The sequence below is a fragment of the Hyperolius riggenbachi genome, chromosome 5 (genome assembly GCF_040937935.1).
Source record: "Hyperolius riggenbachi isolate aHypRig1 chromosome 5, aHypRig1.pri, whole genome shotgun sequence".
Taxonomy (NCBI): Eukaryota; Metazoa; Chordata; class Amphibia; order Anura; family Hyperoliidae; genus Hyperolius; species Hyperolius riggenbachi.
The window spans coordinates 192,287,188-192,302,929 of NC_090650.1; the positions used below are offsets into that span (position 1 = coordinate 192,287,188).

At 41.2% G+C, this 15,742-nt stretch overlaps 1 protein-coding gene across 3 annotated transcripts in view; it reads left to right on the top strand.

The window, feature by feature from the left end:
• The window catches only part of ABCA13 (ATP binding cassette subfamily A member 13), a 770,386-nt gene that overhangs the window by 404,358 nt on the left and 350,286 nt on the right, over nt 1-15,742 (top strand). For all 3 annotated transcript variants that reach the window (XM_068236514.1, XM_068236515.1, XM_068236516.1), the window contains exons 34-36: nt 5,121-5,255; nt 7,305-7,433; nt 10,399-10,573. In XM_068236514.1, the coding sequence (XP_068092615.1) occupies nt 5,121-5,255; nt 7,305-7,433; nt 10,399-10,573 (439 nt within the window). The remainder of the gene's footprint in view (nt 1-5,120; nt 5,256-7,304; nt 7,434-10,398; nt 10,574-15,742) is intronic.

A 15,742-nucleotide genomic window follows, 5' to 3' on the forward strand; every position in this document is an offset into this window, starting at 1 on the left:
TGCTTTAGCCTTGTGTCACCTCTGGCAATCGCCTCTCTCGCGATTGCGTTCCTACTTTATATCTGCTGTTGTGTGTTCACCGTCGCGGGTTGGCGACTAGATTGATGGACACACATATGCTCTGTCACTTTGCTCTCTCTTTAAGGGCTATCTTGCCCTGCGTTTCTTCCCTTCGTACAATTCCTGTCTGGCGTCTGTGGCAGGGCAGATGATCTGTTCCTCTACACTCCACAGCTCCATCTGCCGACGGGAATTCCCCTCTACAGGTGCGTTGCATCTTTTGCTGGGTTCTCTCAAATTATATGCTTGTGGAGGATTTCCGCAGTGTCAGCGCACATCCTGTGCGTTGACCACGGAGAGAATTCCACAAACGTTACAGTGACACAGTATTCTGTATCCAAGAGTTTTTTTATCTTTCTCGCCCAGACACCCCAACAAATGGAGTAACCTTGCTCAAAAGGACTTTTTAGGTTCTCCTGACTGCTGCGAGAGTCTCGATTTTATTGATCTTTGAAAGGGTTGAGACTTCCAATTTCTCTTGTACTCCCTACCAGGCTTGTAAGATTTTTGATTCATTGAATCTATTGAACGATTGTTTCTTAAACTGTGGATATCTTGACTTCATAAATTTCCTGTCTTGCGGAAGAAGACCAGATTTTCCTCCTCTGACCCGAGAAATTTCTGTATCCATTTTAGGACCAAAAAGATTTTTTTAATCGAAAGGTATCTTTGTCCACGACTGTAGGATCTGCCGACCAAGGCTTTAGCCATAGTGCTCTTCTAGCCATGATGTTGTATAGCATTGATCTACTCACTGATGTGACTGCATCGATACTAGAGGCTCCAACAAAATCGGTTGCCAAACTGAGCTCCTCCAAGGCAAATGTAATTTCTTCTACTCCAATATTAGCACGCACAGCCTTATTAATATCTTCGATCCAAACTTTGAATGCTTTTGCAACCGAGGTTAAAGTAATCGCTATTCTGGATACTTCTCCTGATGCTAGATAAGCCCTCTTGAAATCTTGGTCGATTTGACGATCCATTAAATCACTAAATGAAACGGAATCTTCCAAAGGGAGTGTAACATTCCATACTACTTTCATGTAGGGTTAGTTGCAACTAATGTTTCATCGGACTCTGATAACGGATACATCTTTTGAAGTCTGTTCTTTAGGGACGGTTTCTTCACTGTTTTCTCCCACTCTTCCATAATCCATTCTTTAATTTCTTCTAACAAAGGAAAATAAATTTTACTTTTACTCACATGCTTGCAATATCTCCTTTTAGACTTTGGCGAAGAAACTTCATCTTTGCATCGTATTGCTTCTTTTACTCTTGCCACAAAAGGAGGAACTAAAGAGAAATCAAAGCCAACAGTGTCATGATCAGATTCATCATCAGAAGAATATATATCTGGAGATATGGAACGTGAAGGACCTGGCTGCAGAGAACGTTGTTTAGAAGATATTTCACATACTGTATCTTTAACAACTTGCTTAATTAAAGAGGAAACTTCTCTGTCTTCTCTAGCGATATCCAGATGGCATAAATCGCAGACTTTTTTTATTAGGCATAGCTACTCTTCCACAAATCCAATAGCTGTCTTTCACAGGTAACGAGGAATTTGCTACATCAGTGTGGTAGCACGGACCAAAGTCACGCAATGAATGCTCAGAAGATGATGATCTTCTTTGAGAAGGGGATCGAGAACGAGAACTTGCTTTTTTAATAGACACCACCGGTTGAGTTGGCTGTTTAGTGCTATGGCTTCTTTCTTTGTCCACAGCCTGTTGAGAAGGCTGTACAGTACTGACTGAGGCATAACTACTAGCCAATTCAAAGATAATAACACATATGCATATATATAAAAAAAATATATATACACACAATATATATATATATATATATATATATATATATATATATATATATATATATATATATATATATATATATATATATATATATATATATATATATATATATATATATATACACACACTAATATATTTACATATATATATATATATATATATATATATATACTAATATATTTACATATATATTTACATATATATATATATATATATATATATCAGAATCAGAATCATCTTTATTTCGCCAAGTACGCCAGATAGCGTACCCGGAATTGTGTGTGGTGCACATGGCATTGGCAGAGACAGGACCAGACAAGGCCTGGCAGACATGAAAATAAATGAGTATACATGGTACAGACAATAGATACAATACTGCACAATATACAATGCAGGACATACAGTATACAGATCCGAGAGTCAGTTTAGGGTGTAGGGAGAGGTCTGCGTATGAGTTCATGGTTCAGAGTGGGCAACAGATGCAGTCTGTGATGCCTGATACAGATCATGGTTCAGGGTGGGCAACAGATATAATCCATGAGTCAAAGATCAGGGTGGCCAACAGTTACATGATACAGTCAAGGTTCAGGGTGAGCAGCAGGTACAGACCGGGTGCCGGTTACGGGTTTGTTTCCCAAGGACTAGAGTTTTCCGGCCTGGCAGGAGTTAGAGTTTAGAAGGAGGACTGCCTGGGGAAAGAAGGTGCACTTGCGCCTGGTGGTCTTGGAGGCAATTGCTCTGAACCAGCGACCCAATGGGAGGAGCTCAAAAAAGCGATTGCCTGGGTGGGAGGGGTCAAGAGAGATCCCTTTGGCCCTCTTTTCCAGTCCGGCGGTGTGGAGGAGATCAAGAGGTGGCAAGGGTGAATCTATGGTCTTTTCTGCAGCATGAATTATTCTCTGGAGTTTGTATTTGTCACTAGCTGTTGCCCCTGCATACCAGACGATGATGGAGGAGCAGAGGATGGATTCTACGGTGGCAGTGTAGAAGCCGATGAGCAGCTTCTTTGGGATGCCAAATTTTTTCAGGTGTCGCAAAAAGAATAACCTCTGCTGTGCCTTCTTTTGAATTTTGATAGTGTTCATCCCCCATCTGAGATCGCTAGTAAGAGTTGTGCCCAGGAACCGAGCACTCGGCGCCCTGGAGACTGCGGTCTCTCCAATTAGGACTGGGTGGAGGGTGGGGGAGTGTCTCCTGAAGTCTACGATCAGTTCTACAGTCTTTGCCGTGTTGAGGATGAGGTTATTTCCCCTACACCAGTCGCAGATCCTCTCAATTTCGCTGCGGTAGGCAAGCTCTGCATTGCTGCTGATGAGGCCGATGATTGTTGTGTCGTCCGCAAATTTGATGACCTTGACGGAGTCAGAGGATGAGGTGCAGTTGTTGGTGTACAGGGAAAACAGGAGTGGGGACAGTACACACCCTTGCGGAGCTCCCATGTTGGTGGTTCTCTCGCTGGAAAAGCAATTGCCAAGCTTCACCCTCTGCGTTCTGTTTGAGAGGAAGTCCCTGACCCACCTGCAGAGGGAGATGTCAACTCCTAGTTGCACAAGATTGTCCAGCAGGATGTCTGGACAAATAGTATTGAAAGCGGAGCTAAAGTCCAAGAACAGTGTCCTAACGTAAGAACCAGGCTTTTCTAGGTGTTCCGTGATGTGTGCCAGGCTTACGTTAATGGCGTCCTCGACTGACCGGTTTGCCCTGTACGCAAATTGATAAGGATCGAGGGCGGTATCTGTGGATTGCTTCAGGAGGGCCAGGATCAGGCGCTCAAAGACCTTCATGATGGTTGAGGTTAGGGCTACTGGTCTAAAATTATTGTGGTCCGTGTTTCCCGGCTTCTTGGGGACTGGGATAATAGTGGACCTCTTAAAGCATGAGGGGACTTGACCTACAGTTAGGGACCTGTTGAATATGGAGGTTAAGATGGGAGCCAGCTGGTCTGCGCAAGTCCTCAAGCCTCAAGTCCTCATATATATAATATATATATATATATTATACAGTGGCTTGCAAAATTATTCGGCCCCCTTGAAGTTTTCCACATTTTGTCGCATTACTGCCACAAACATGAATCAATTTTATTGGAATTCCACGTGAAAGACCAATACAAAGTGAGAAGTGGAACGAAAATCATGCATGATTCCAAACATTTTTTACAAATCAATAGCTGCAAAGTGGGGTGTGCGTGTAGTCTGTGTAATCACGGGACATGCAGAGGACAGGAAGTGGTGTGTAGCCGGCTGGAACTGATGAGGATCGACGGAAAAGACATCGCTGGGTGCAGGTGAGATTCCTGAACCCACACCGACACTGCTGCACTCTGCAAAAGGGAGAGAGGAGACCCAGGAGGGGGGCCAAGGGGGGGAGATGAAGTCGGGTCACCCTCTGCCACATCCCTGACTAATTGGCTGATGCAGAAGATCACAGCCCGGGACAGCAGTGGGGGTTAAGCAGGATGCGGGACCACGCCCCCAACTCGTGACTGTACCTCCGAACTCGGGACACTTGTGAGGCCTGTATGTTTAACCACAGACCCCAAACAATACATCAGGTGTTTTTGACTGAAGCTTGACTGGATTAGCTGCATACTTGTTTCAAGACAATACTAATGCAAGGTAAATCAACAGGATGTAAAAAAAAATGGTTTTATACATACATGGGGCCTCTTCCAGCCCCAAACGCTCCGATCACTCCCACGCCGCCGTCCTCTGCAGCGCCGGTATTGGGTCCCCGCACTTCTGTCAGTCGGCTCCAGTCTACGCAGGAGAAGTGTGCTCTTTGCATGTCTTTCCAGCAGCTGCCGGAGAGATACGTAGAGGGCGCACTTATCTTACATCAGACTGACTCCGACTGACAGAAGTGCGGGGGCCCGGTATCGGCGCTGCAGAAAACTGAGGATGGCGACATGGGAGCGATCAGAACATATGGGGCTGAAGGAAGCCCCAGGTATGTATAAATCTTTTGATGTATACAAGATCTGGTACACATTAAAAACAAATAAATATGGCAGCCTCGATATACCTCTCACTTCAGGTGTCATTTAATCTAACGTGATTATAAACAAAAATGTGATCCATGTATTTGTGATCTACAGCTAGTCAGCACTGAAGCTATTTTCTTTTCTTTTTGTGTTTTGTAAGAGACACAGGGAGCAATAAGAACCTAGCAGAGATCACACGCATTTTTGCATTGTATTATTGTTGTGGCTATAGAAATAAAGTATTTTTCTTTTATTCTTTTCAGGAATTCAGTGGAATAACCTTTGCCAGCCAGCTATCTACTCAGAAGCAATGCCATTTTTGTGGATTAGTGGGATGATTTTTATAGATTCAATTATTTATTTTGTTCTAGGATGGTATTTAGGGAGCATAATGTCTGGTAAGTCTGTATAATCTACAGCTGTCTATTTCATATTTTGTTCTGTAAGCATGTTTACAATTAATGGAGACTTATATCCTGAATAAGTTTACTGTAGTAAGTATTTGAAGTACAGTATCTAGTTGCTTCTACCAATCATCCTCAAAAGCTAGGCAAGATAATCCTGGTTCAGGAGCCTTCAGGTGAAAGAGAATACACTGCGCTGCGTAATATTTTGGCGCTTTATAAATACAATAAATAATAATAAAATGATAATACACAGTATCATTGTCAACTTTATTTTAAAATGAGATTTCACATTTGTTTTTTTTCTGTAGTTTTAGTTTAACTTTATACATTTCAGTGATTGAGGTAAATATTATGTCAACTTCTTACCTCATTTTTATTTGCACTGTAGCAAATACAGCTATTCCATAAAGTTCCTACCTGAAATGATTAAATAGATTTATTACAGCCTGCTGCAATCACATTTGGACAGCAAGCTGAGGGTTTCTGGGTAGCCCCTAGAGCAGTCATTACTGCCATGGTTGCAAAACAAATGCAAACTGAGTATAAGTTTAAGGCTAGGCATCAGGAATAGGGTGTGTGTGTGGGGCGGGGGGGGGGTTAAGGTTAGATGTCAAGAAGAGGGTTTGCGCCAGGAGGATAGTTGAAGTTAGGCATTAGGATAGGGGATTTTAAGGCATTGAGGGGTGGTGGTGGTAAGGGTGAGGCATCGGGGGGGGGGGGGGGGGGGGGCGGCGGGGGTAGACTGCATGAGAGTAGGCTTAGGTTTAGCTGTAGTAAAATATCATTAATAGTTTCAGATATTATACTAATAAAACTTACCACTGGAAAATAGTAAAATATTGGTAAATGTTACCGATATTCTACTATCGGCTATTTCCTTGCCCAATTTTCCTAGTGCCTTTATTTTGCATATGCTTAAAGGATGACTATCAAAGTATTCAATTAATTGAGCACCCCTCAAATCACTTAACAATTTTAATAAGGGAGACCTGATATTAAAATAATTTTTAGATTTTTTTTCCACTTTATCTGTAAAGAGATCTCCCCCCCCCCCCCCCCATTTGCCGATGTGGGTAACTGCGTTCGATTAGGCGAACAATGGTTTTCGATGCTCGGTGAAAATTACCATCATGGTGGATTGAATCATTAAGTCCCCAGCGACACCCATACAAAGTGCCATGGTCATTTGAACTCTTGTTCCTGCTCATCGTATGCCATTGCGTGACATCACGTGTTCCCACAGGGAGGAAGATGAATCTGAGAAACTCATTTGTCGGAAGACATCACTGTCAGGTTCTCTGATTCATTGTCAGGTGAGTATTTAGCTTAAGACAGTGCCCCATTAAAGATAATGATTACATTGGACTGTGGAATAGTCCACCCCCACAGATGACGTTGCTCTGGGAAGCATGGGATGAAATAACCCATGGTAAACCAGGATTTGAATCCGTGCCCTGGGTAGGGTCAGTACCTATTCAGTAAGAAGTCCTTGGGCAAAACTTCCTAACACTGCATGGTGGCCCCTTGTGCACACCCTTAGTGGCTGCAACTCTTGAGCACTTTGAGTCCAACAGGAGATAAGCGCTATACAAATGTTGTGATTATTATTATAACCTGCATGTTGCTTTAGCCACCCACAGTGCATTTCTCTGATAGCTGCACCAGGATATTACAGGTTACTAGGCCGTGGTTATTATACGTGGAGCAAGATAAAAGCACGTTTGCTCCTCTTTTGACCAGCAAAATGACAAGATTACAAGAGTGAGAGATACTTGCACCTATGTGTGATTGAAAGAACTACACATGTGCAGTAGCTCTTTTATGCACACATTGGAAGTGCAAGTGTCTCTCATGCACTCCTCTAACCATTATATGCGGAAAAAAATATTTTCTCCAAATTATAAGATAATAGATTAAATGTTTTAAAAATAGAACTAACAAGCATACAATGAAATGAAATGACTTAAATAATGGCACAGGGTAAGAGATAATGAAAGAATAAATTAGACTTTCAAAGATTTCTTGTTTTCTCTTTCTTAGGACCTATTGGTCATAAAAAGCCTTGGAATTTCCTGTTCACAGTTACCTACTGGAAGCAACTAGTTCTGGCTCATAGCAAGCAGAAACAAAAAGAAGATATAAGCACATCAAGACAAAATGTGCAAAAAGGTTTGGACTTTGTTGCTAGTTTAATTATTTTTAGGTTGTTTTGTTTAAATAGGATTTTTAAAGAGACTCTGTAACAACATTTTCAGCCTTATTTCTTCTATCCTATAAGTTCCTATACCTGTTCTTATGTGGTCTGTCTTACTGCAGCCTTTCCTAGTTGCACAGTGGCTGTATTATCTCTGTTATATAATCTAATCTTCTTTCCTTTGTCAGCTTTGTCGTCTCAGGCAGGAATGTCCTGCTCTGCTGTGATAGGTAGAAGTTATACACACCCTCTCCCCGCCCCCTCCAGGCTCTGTATGAGTCACAGACTGAGCTTCTCTCAGCCTATCACATGCTGCTTAGCAGCCATGTTTTTTGTTTGTAAACACTGCCTAAAACTGGCAATTACAAGCCAGGATTGCAGCAGGGAGTGGCAGAAACAGCAAAGAGGGGCCCAGGAGAACATAATGAATAGAATGGTATGCTTTTTATTGAAAGAATTTTAGAGTAAAGATTCTCTTTAACCTCCCTGGCGGTATGATAAGTGCGGCTGCGCGGCCGCGGGAGGTTTTTTTTTCACTTTTTGTTTTTAGCATTTAGCTAGCCTAGCGCTAGCTACTTGCTTCCCCCCTCCCTGCGGCGTCCCCCCGTATTAACCGATCGCTGCCGGCGCCGCTTGCCCATAAGGAAATCCCATTCTGAACGGGGTTTCCTTGAGGGCTTCCCCCGTCGCCATGGCGACAAACAGAGTGACGTCATCAATGTCACCTATGCCGTGACGTCACAGGGAATCCCGATCCACGCCTTAGCGCAGCCTGGCGGTGATTGGCCAGGTTGTGCAAGGGATATGGGGGGGGCCCTGTATCGCGGCGGGTAGCGGTGCTTCGGCAGCGGGCGGCGGCGATTGAAACAAACACACAGCCGTGTTTGATGCGATTGCAACAAACACACAAAGTGTTAGCTGCGTGTTTGAAAAAAAATTATGCAAATCGGCCCAGCAGGGCCTGAGGAATCCTCTGCGGCGGCTTACCCCGTGTCCATCACGGGGTTACCGCTAAGGAGGTTAAAACACGTTTTTTTTAAGTAAGTTTTTACTCTTCAGATTATTCATCATGGGAGGGGTGTGTGTGTGTTAAGGTTAGGCAACGCTGGGAGGGTCTTTTAAGGTTAGGTATAAATGTGTGTGTGGGTGGGGGGAGGGGTCTTTTAAGGTTGGACATAAGTGGGTTTTGTTAAAGATTAGGCATCGGTGGAGAAATGGTTGGTTGGAGTTAGGCATTCGAGGGGGTGTTAGGGTTAGGCATCAGTAGAGGCAGGGTTTTGTCTGAGAATAGGGTTAGGTTTAGTCATAGTAAATTATTGATGTCTTTTACTGATATTTTACTACCGGAGTTAGCACTACAAAAGAGTAGAATATCAGAAAAATTAACAATATTCTACTATTTCTAGGTGCCCAAATTTCTGGGCACCCTTTTGCATGTATGCATTCAAAGGACCTATATCTTATGCGATCACATTAGTGCAATATGTTGGATAGAGTTCATGAGGGTACATATGTTTCTCCCTATGTATTATTCCATAGATCTCCTTGGTTTCATCTGCTAACTGGCTGTTGTTGGGGCCTAGGATGTTATGGGTTTGAAAGCCAAATTCTTTATGAAAATAGTGCAAATATAGCTTTGAAGTTCTGAATTGAAATGTGCAGAATTAAGAGAGAAGCTCACTCACACCCAGTACAGGCCAGACTTTGCAGCTCACACACTACTCTCTATTTTGCACTCTGAAAATAATTTGCCTGTAGTGATGTTATATAATTGTTATCAATTTAACATTTAAATAGTGTTGACATCTGCAGTGCTCTACAGAGTAGATCGAGAACTAACTGTCCCTCGGAGAAGCTCACAATGTAATTCCATATGTCTGAGACTAATTTTTTGGGGAAGCAAATGAATATAACTGTATGTTTTTTGGGATGTGCGAGGAAACCAGTGTTTGAAAGAAAACCCATGCAAACATGTAGACAACATTAATATAATGCAGATAGCATCCTAGGCCAGATTCAAACTAAGGACCCAACACTGCAAGGCGAGAGTCCTGTCATCTGTACCACCATGCCACACCACAAGATAAGTTAGGGGAAAGGGTAGCAGGAAAAAAGGGCGCCGGCTGAGGGTGGACGAAAAGGGCGCTGCCATAGACTTTAATACAATTATCGTTAATATGGCGAAAAAATCAGAAAAAAGGGTGCCGCAATAAACATCATTAAAAACATTAGAACATTAAAGTTTTAGAAGTATATTATCGTTTTAGAAGCTTGCAACGTTATAGTTTTTATCATATTATTTAGTTTGTATGTACAGATTTTATGTTATCAAAGATATTATTGTATCCATGTGGAAAAGGGTGTTTCTGTAGAGGAAGTGGTTAGGATTAGGCAACACCAGGGGCAGTGGTTTGGGCTAGGCACCACCTGGGCTGCAGTTAGTTTTAGGCAACACCTGGGGGGTGGTTAGGGTTCGGCATCACCAGGAGGGTTAGGATTAGGCACCACCGGGGGGGTGGTTAGGGGTAGGCACCACCAGGGGAGTGGTTAGTTTTAGGCACCACCAGGGGAGGATTCTGTGTGAGAGTAGGGTTGGGTTACGCTGTATTGTTGAGTTGCATAACAATTTTTAACGTTCATATCTTTTCCTTATTATTTCCTGCCTGTTTATACAATGGTATTTATCATTAGCCATGTTTGACAACGATGATCATTATCAGATTTCGTTATCCAGCCCGCCCTATTTTCATGACGCTCTTTTTTCATGCACGCGGGGAAAGGATTTTATTTTGTATTATAAAATGTGCAAATGTTCTGCATTCCAGGTGTTGTAAGTTTTGATGTTTGTGTTCAGTATTGATTTAAACAACAACTACCAGTTTAAACTGCATCTAGGTTTGATTTAAATATAACATTATTCTTTTGTATCACTCTTAACAGGATGTTTGCATTCAGCATTAAATGAAACTACAGTAAAACCTGGATTGTCTTTCATTTCTGTCAGTAAAATGTATTCAAACAGCAAAATAGCCATAAAGGATTTCAGCCTCAACTTTTATGAAAATGAAATTACTTGTATCCTGGGCACTAATGGTGCTGGCAAAACAACTCTGCTGTAAGTTAGCTTCTTGGTTCTTGTCACTAGTAAAATGTTTAGTTAATCAAAAGAGCAATTATACCAAGACTTGTTAGCACAAATTCAATTAGAGAAAACAATTATATACAAATTGATTATAAATGCAATGTATAGAAAAATATAAGTAATGTATTAAATGAAGTGTCTTTTATTATTTGTACACAGTCACTTACTCAATTAATTTCTCTGTCTGAGATAACATTAAATGTCAACAGCCCTATAACCTCAGCTTGTCAAGCATGCTGCTTATGGATAATATTTGATTCTTCTCTATTATTTTTTGCACACATTCACTAACTAATCACTTTCTGTCATCTCCACTTCTAAAACATACCTTGCACCCATACATTCCTAACCATTTCTGCTGCCCGGACGTGAAACTCACGACCGGGTGGCTGCTCTGCTGCGGTGCCGCGCTTCGGCTCACTCCCGCGTGTGATTGCGGTCGCACCCCAGTGCCCCGCGGTGTCCCCCGGTAGCCCTGGGATCAATGAACAGGAACATGGTTCCCGAACACCGATCCGTGTCCCCGTCCATGTCATTCTGCACGTCAAAATTTCCAATAGAAGATGAAGCCGGCACCATCAATGTAGTATTATGCTCTTTTATTAGATTGTCATGATAACAATCTGTCACATAACCTGCGACGTTTCGGGGGTATACCCCTTTCTCAAGCAAGTGACAGAATATGTGGGAACATTCATTCAATACAATTTATATAGAACCACCATGATAACAACCTATCATTGGTCTGAATCCTAGGACCAATCCCAGAGCCCGATAAACCATGCGGACCTGATAGAAACCGTAAAAAATTCCGCCTCCTCCTTGTGCTTCCACTTAGCGAGAAGCACAAGGAGAGCAAAAAAACTCAAGGTAGTATAGTAAAACTACATCTACATATTTTTTACATTACAATTTACACATATAATAACATTAAAAATTAACTGTTTATTTCCCACACTAAAATATTACTCAAATAAAATTTTTAATGCAAAAAAAAAAATTACAATAAAAAAAAGACATAAATAGTTACCTAAGGGTCTGAACTTTTTAAATATGCATTTGAAGGGGGTATACTACGGAAATTTTTTAAAGTATACGCTTGTAAATAGTGATGGACGCAAAACGGAAAAAATGCACCTTTATTTCCAAATAAAATATTGGCGCCATACATTGTGATAGGGACAAAATGTAAATGGTTGCATAACCGAGACAAACGAGAAAATAAAATACATAGGTTTTAATTATGGTAGCGTGGATTATTTTAAAGCTATAATGGCCAAAAACTGAGAAATAATGAATTTTTTCCATTTTTTTTTCTGATTAGTCCTGTTAAAATGCATTTTTAAAAAAAAATAATTCTTAGCAAAGTGTACCACCCAAAAAGAAAGCGTAATTAGTGGCGGAAAAAACAAGATATAGATCAATACATTGCGATAAGTAGTGATAAAGTTATTAGCGAATGAATGGTAGGTGAAAGTTGCTCTGATGCATAAGGTGAAAAATCTCCGTGGGCTGAAATGGTTGAGCACAAACCTAAAATGCATGTCCCAATCAAACCCTGTTTTAATTATTGTAGCATCCTCTTTTGTAGTCTACTCTTTACACAACCTTTTTTCTGTATTCCACTGGAATCACCTTTTTTCCCATTTGCATGTATAGGACTTCTCACAAACTTCTCCTCTCTAGAACTCCCTTCCAAGACACTTTGGTCACCTTTTAGGAGTGATGGGATAGAATGGCAATTTTTTTTTTTAGAAGCATATAAAGCATGGTGACAGACTTATTAGCACATGATAATATGAATCGAGGCAAATATTAGGATTATGGTAATGTAAATGGAAGCATCATTCATGCTGTTCCTCCACCTGTTCTCCGATCAAAAGATCCAGTTCAGTCCTAAGATGATCCCTGTTGGATTTATAACTTGGTATGGAGAACATTTAAATGTCCGCTTCAGCTGTGTCAAGGTGCATTGTTAGATCTGCAGTCTGTTAGTTTGGCATAGGTTTAAGAACCCTAGTTATTCTGATCATTTGACTCTGCATCTTGGCCTTGTGTGTATCCCACAATTTCTTTAAAATCATCTATTAGAAAAGTTTGAATTATTTCAATATTTCAATATTTCAGCTTTAAAGAGAAAGGAAATATTGTTCTTTCTTGGGAATCAAGGAAGAACAACATATAGTAACTGGAAAGGAAACTTACCAAGGAACAATACTGATTTTAGCTGTTTGATAGAAAGTCCTGCTTTAAGAAAAAATGATCTGTACAACTGAAGCTAAATTGTGCTCAGGAATGCAATGGCTAACTTTCAGGTACAATTCCTATCAGATGTTCACATAACTAGAAACTAGACTTTAAGTGGTTTAGCAAAGAAGGCTTTGGGTGTCTGAAGGGAGTGGTGTGTACATTAGAATCCGAGTCTTATGCAACATTGAAGTAAGTAATTTTACTTATGTTACAATTGTCATGATTTTAGAATACTTGAGAAAAATATGACTGTCCGGAATTGGGGCATACTAAGAGACTAATGTGATATTTTTATCAAAAATGGATCCCACCAAAATAGGCAGTGTTTGCTATGTGTTTACTCAAATAAAAAGGTAGATTTTTCATCATGGCTATTAACAGTCTAGAGCCTTGTCATTTGCACAGATGAAGTTGAAGAAAATTGCTACTTAGTAATTGAAGGCACAACCTGCTTAATGACTGTGTTAAATAAATTGAAGCAGCAGTACTTAGGCTTCCCATGAGAGTCCTCAGCCAGGACTGTTATCTGTATAGAGCACCATACATCCATCACTACTTTAAGGGAGTGCAGGAAGAGTGCACACACACTCTCTGAATCCCAAAATGGAATGTGGCTGGGCCTTTTTTGGCGTTTTACACTTGGTGCCACTTGGAGAACATGTAATGCTACAGGATGGTTCTGAAAGCTCTATCAACCAACTGGTTTTGCGCCGAATCGCACTTCACCAGGATATTGCTTTCTTAAAATTGTCTCCACTTTATGAGAGGAGATCATAATATTTCCTCCAGATCTTAAAGGCACATGTTTAATTAAATGGGTTTTCCAACTTACAAATATGCAAGCCCTTCTTAGTTACATAATTCATATACTGATAGTTTCACTGGCCACAAATAGGAACCTTTACCTCCATCAGTGGACACATTTCATATATTGGGACAGTTATAGCACTACAACATATTTATTTAGTAAGATAATATAATGTATATACTGTAAATATATGCCAACACCCTCCTAAAAGGGACGTTTCATCATACAATTAGCACAGCTCTAACCCTTTGCCTGCATATACCTAGTACATTCTGGCAGGCAAGGGCTCCTACTGCCAAGAACGTACCTATTACATTATTTGACACTTCCTCGTTTGTGTTCTTCTTGCTGTTCACAGCAAGAATCGACTGTTGCAGACAGCATATAAAACCCCTAGGCAATGAGCTCTGGGTCTCGGATTTCAAGCAGAAGATCCCGATTGCCTGCCACATGACCCCAAGCACACACAGACCTCAGAAAACATGTGGATGTTGAATTGGGCATATGAATTCAGTCCCCAACACTCCCCTTTCTTCTCTGCTGCTGGTGATAGTCATTGGAGCCCTCCTGCTGTGGTCCCCCTGCAGTCTTTGGGGTTGATTCACTAAACTGTGCTATGACAAATAGCATGCCTAATGAAAGATAGCACGCCTTATCAAAGATAACACACCTTATCAAAGTTTACACGCCTTATTAGAGTAGCATAGCAAGTGCTACAAACTTATGCCTGCTAATTGGCAATGGCACTTGTCCTGCCCTGAGCCCCTGTGGGTTCGTAGCGCTCACTATACTATGATAAGGCGTGTTAACTTTGATAAGGCGTGTTATCTTTGATAAGGCATGCTATCTCTGATAAGGCGTGCTATTTGTCATAGCACGGTTTAGTGAATCAACCCCTTTGAGTGAGATACTTTGCTACCCTAACTTTATCTTGTTTGTACTTTGCATATTCCCTGTGTCTGTCTGCACTGCAGTTAATTAGGTGTTATTACTTGATTTTCATAGCTATTATTACTTACTAGTTTGCGTTACTGCTGGTTTACTGGTTCTAATTTTATCTTTGTACTTTACATATTCTCTTTGTCTTGCAGTTTTGTTTCAGTGTTAAAGCCCAATTCATAACAAAAAAAACAATATATAATATGTCCTACTTCATGTAGGTTTTCTTGTCAAAAATCCTAAGAAACCCGAATGAGTGCAAAATGTCTAAAAACTGCTTGGCAGCAGCTGTATACTTTTAGGACAAATAGGCTGGCAGGGAAAGGGTTACCCAAAGACCATATCAAATATTTAATAGATATAGAATATATATATATATATATATCGCACACTTCCATACTAATGTAGACCTTTAAGAGAGGAGAGTGTGATGGGAAATGTATTTGACATGTGTAATGTAAAATTGTCATGTAAGGCTAAAATTCACCTTGAAATCTTAGCCTGGTGGCACTAAAACGGTGCATAGATAGGCCTAAGCGAGTATTTGGGTGCATAGATTAGGTTGCTGGGCAACTGTGTATACAAAGCAGTGGAACCTTCTAGAGCTGCCTAAGAGCAGAGAGCGAGGGGACAGCGCAAGCGCAGAGGACAGAATGGTGCGAGACACAGACTGAGGGAACTGACTGTTTTAAACCAGTTCTCCTCACAGCGTTTGAGTCGGTCAGGCGGCGGTGAGCAAGGGGAGCGCAGGCCCAGACCAGAGCAGCCGTAGCAGCCACCCCATTAGGCAGAGCAGGTGCCCGACTTCAGCTATCCGGACGCAGTAAGGAGGAGAGCATAGCCAGAGGGGACAGAAACCAGGCGGCCATGGAAAAGTATTACAGAAACATCAGGCCAGATACAAGACAGTGCACAGAGAGAGAGAGAGAGACACTGTTGAGACAGATGAGTATAAGTATTGTGACTTTGCCACAGACTGTGATCAGAGTATTAGCCTGCAATTAGGTGAAAGGAGCCATAATTCAGCATTGGTTATCTGAGAGAAAGTGACAGTTAACCACAGTATACTGAATTTATCCTCTGATGAATGTGGTGAGATTAGGATCTGTGTGCTTGATATAACCTTAAAGAAACAGTAAGCTTTA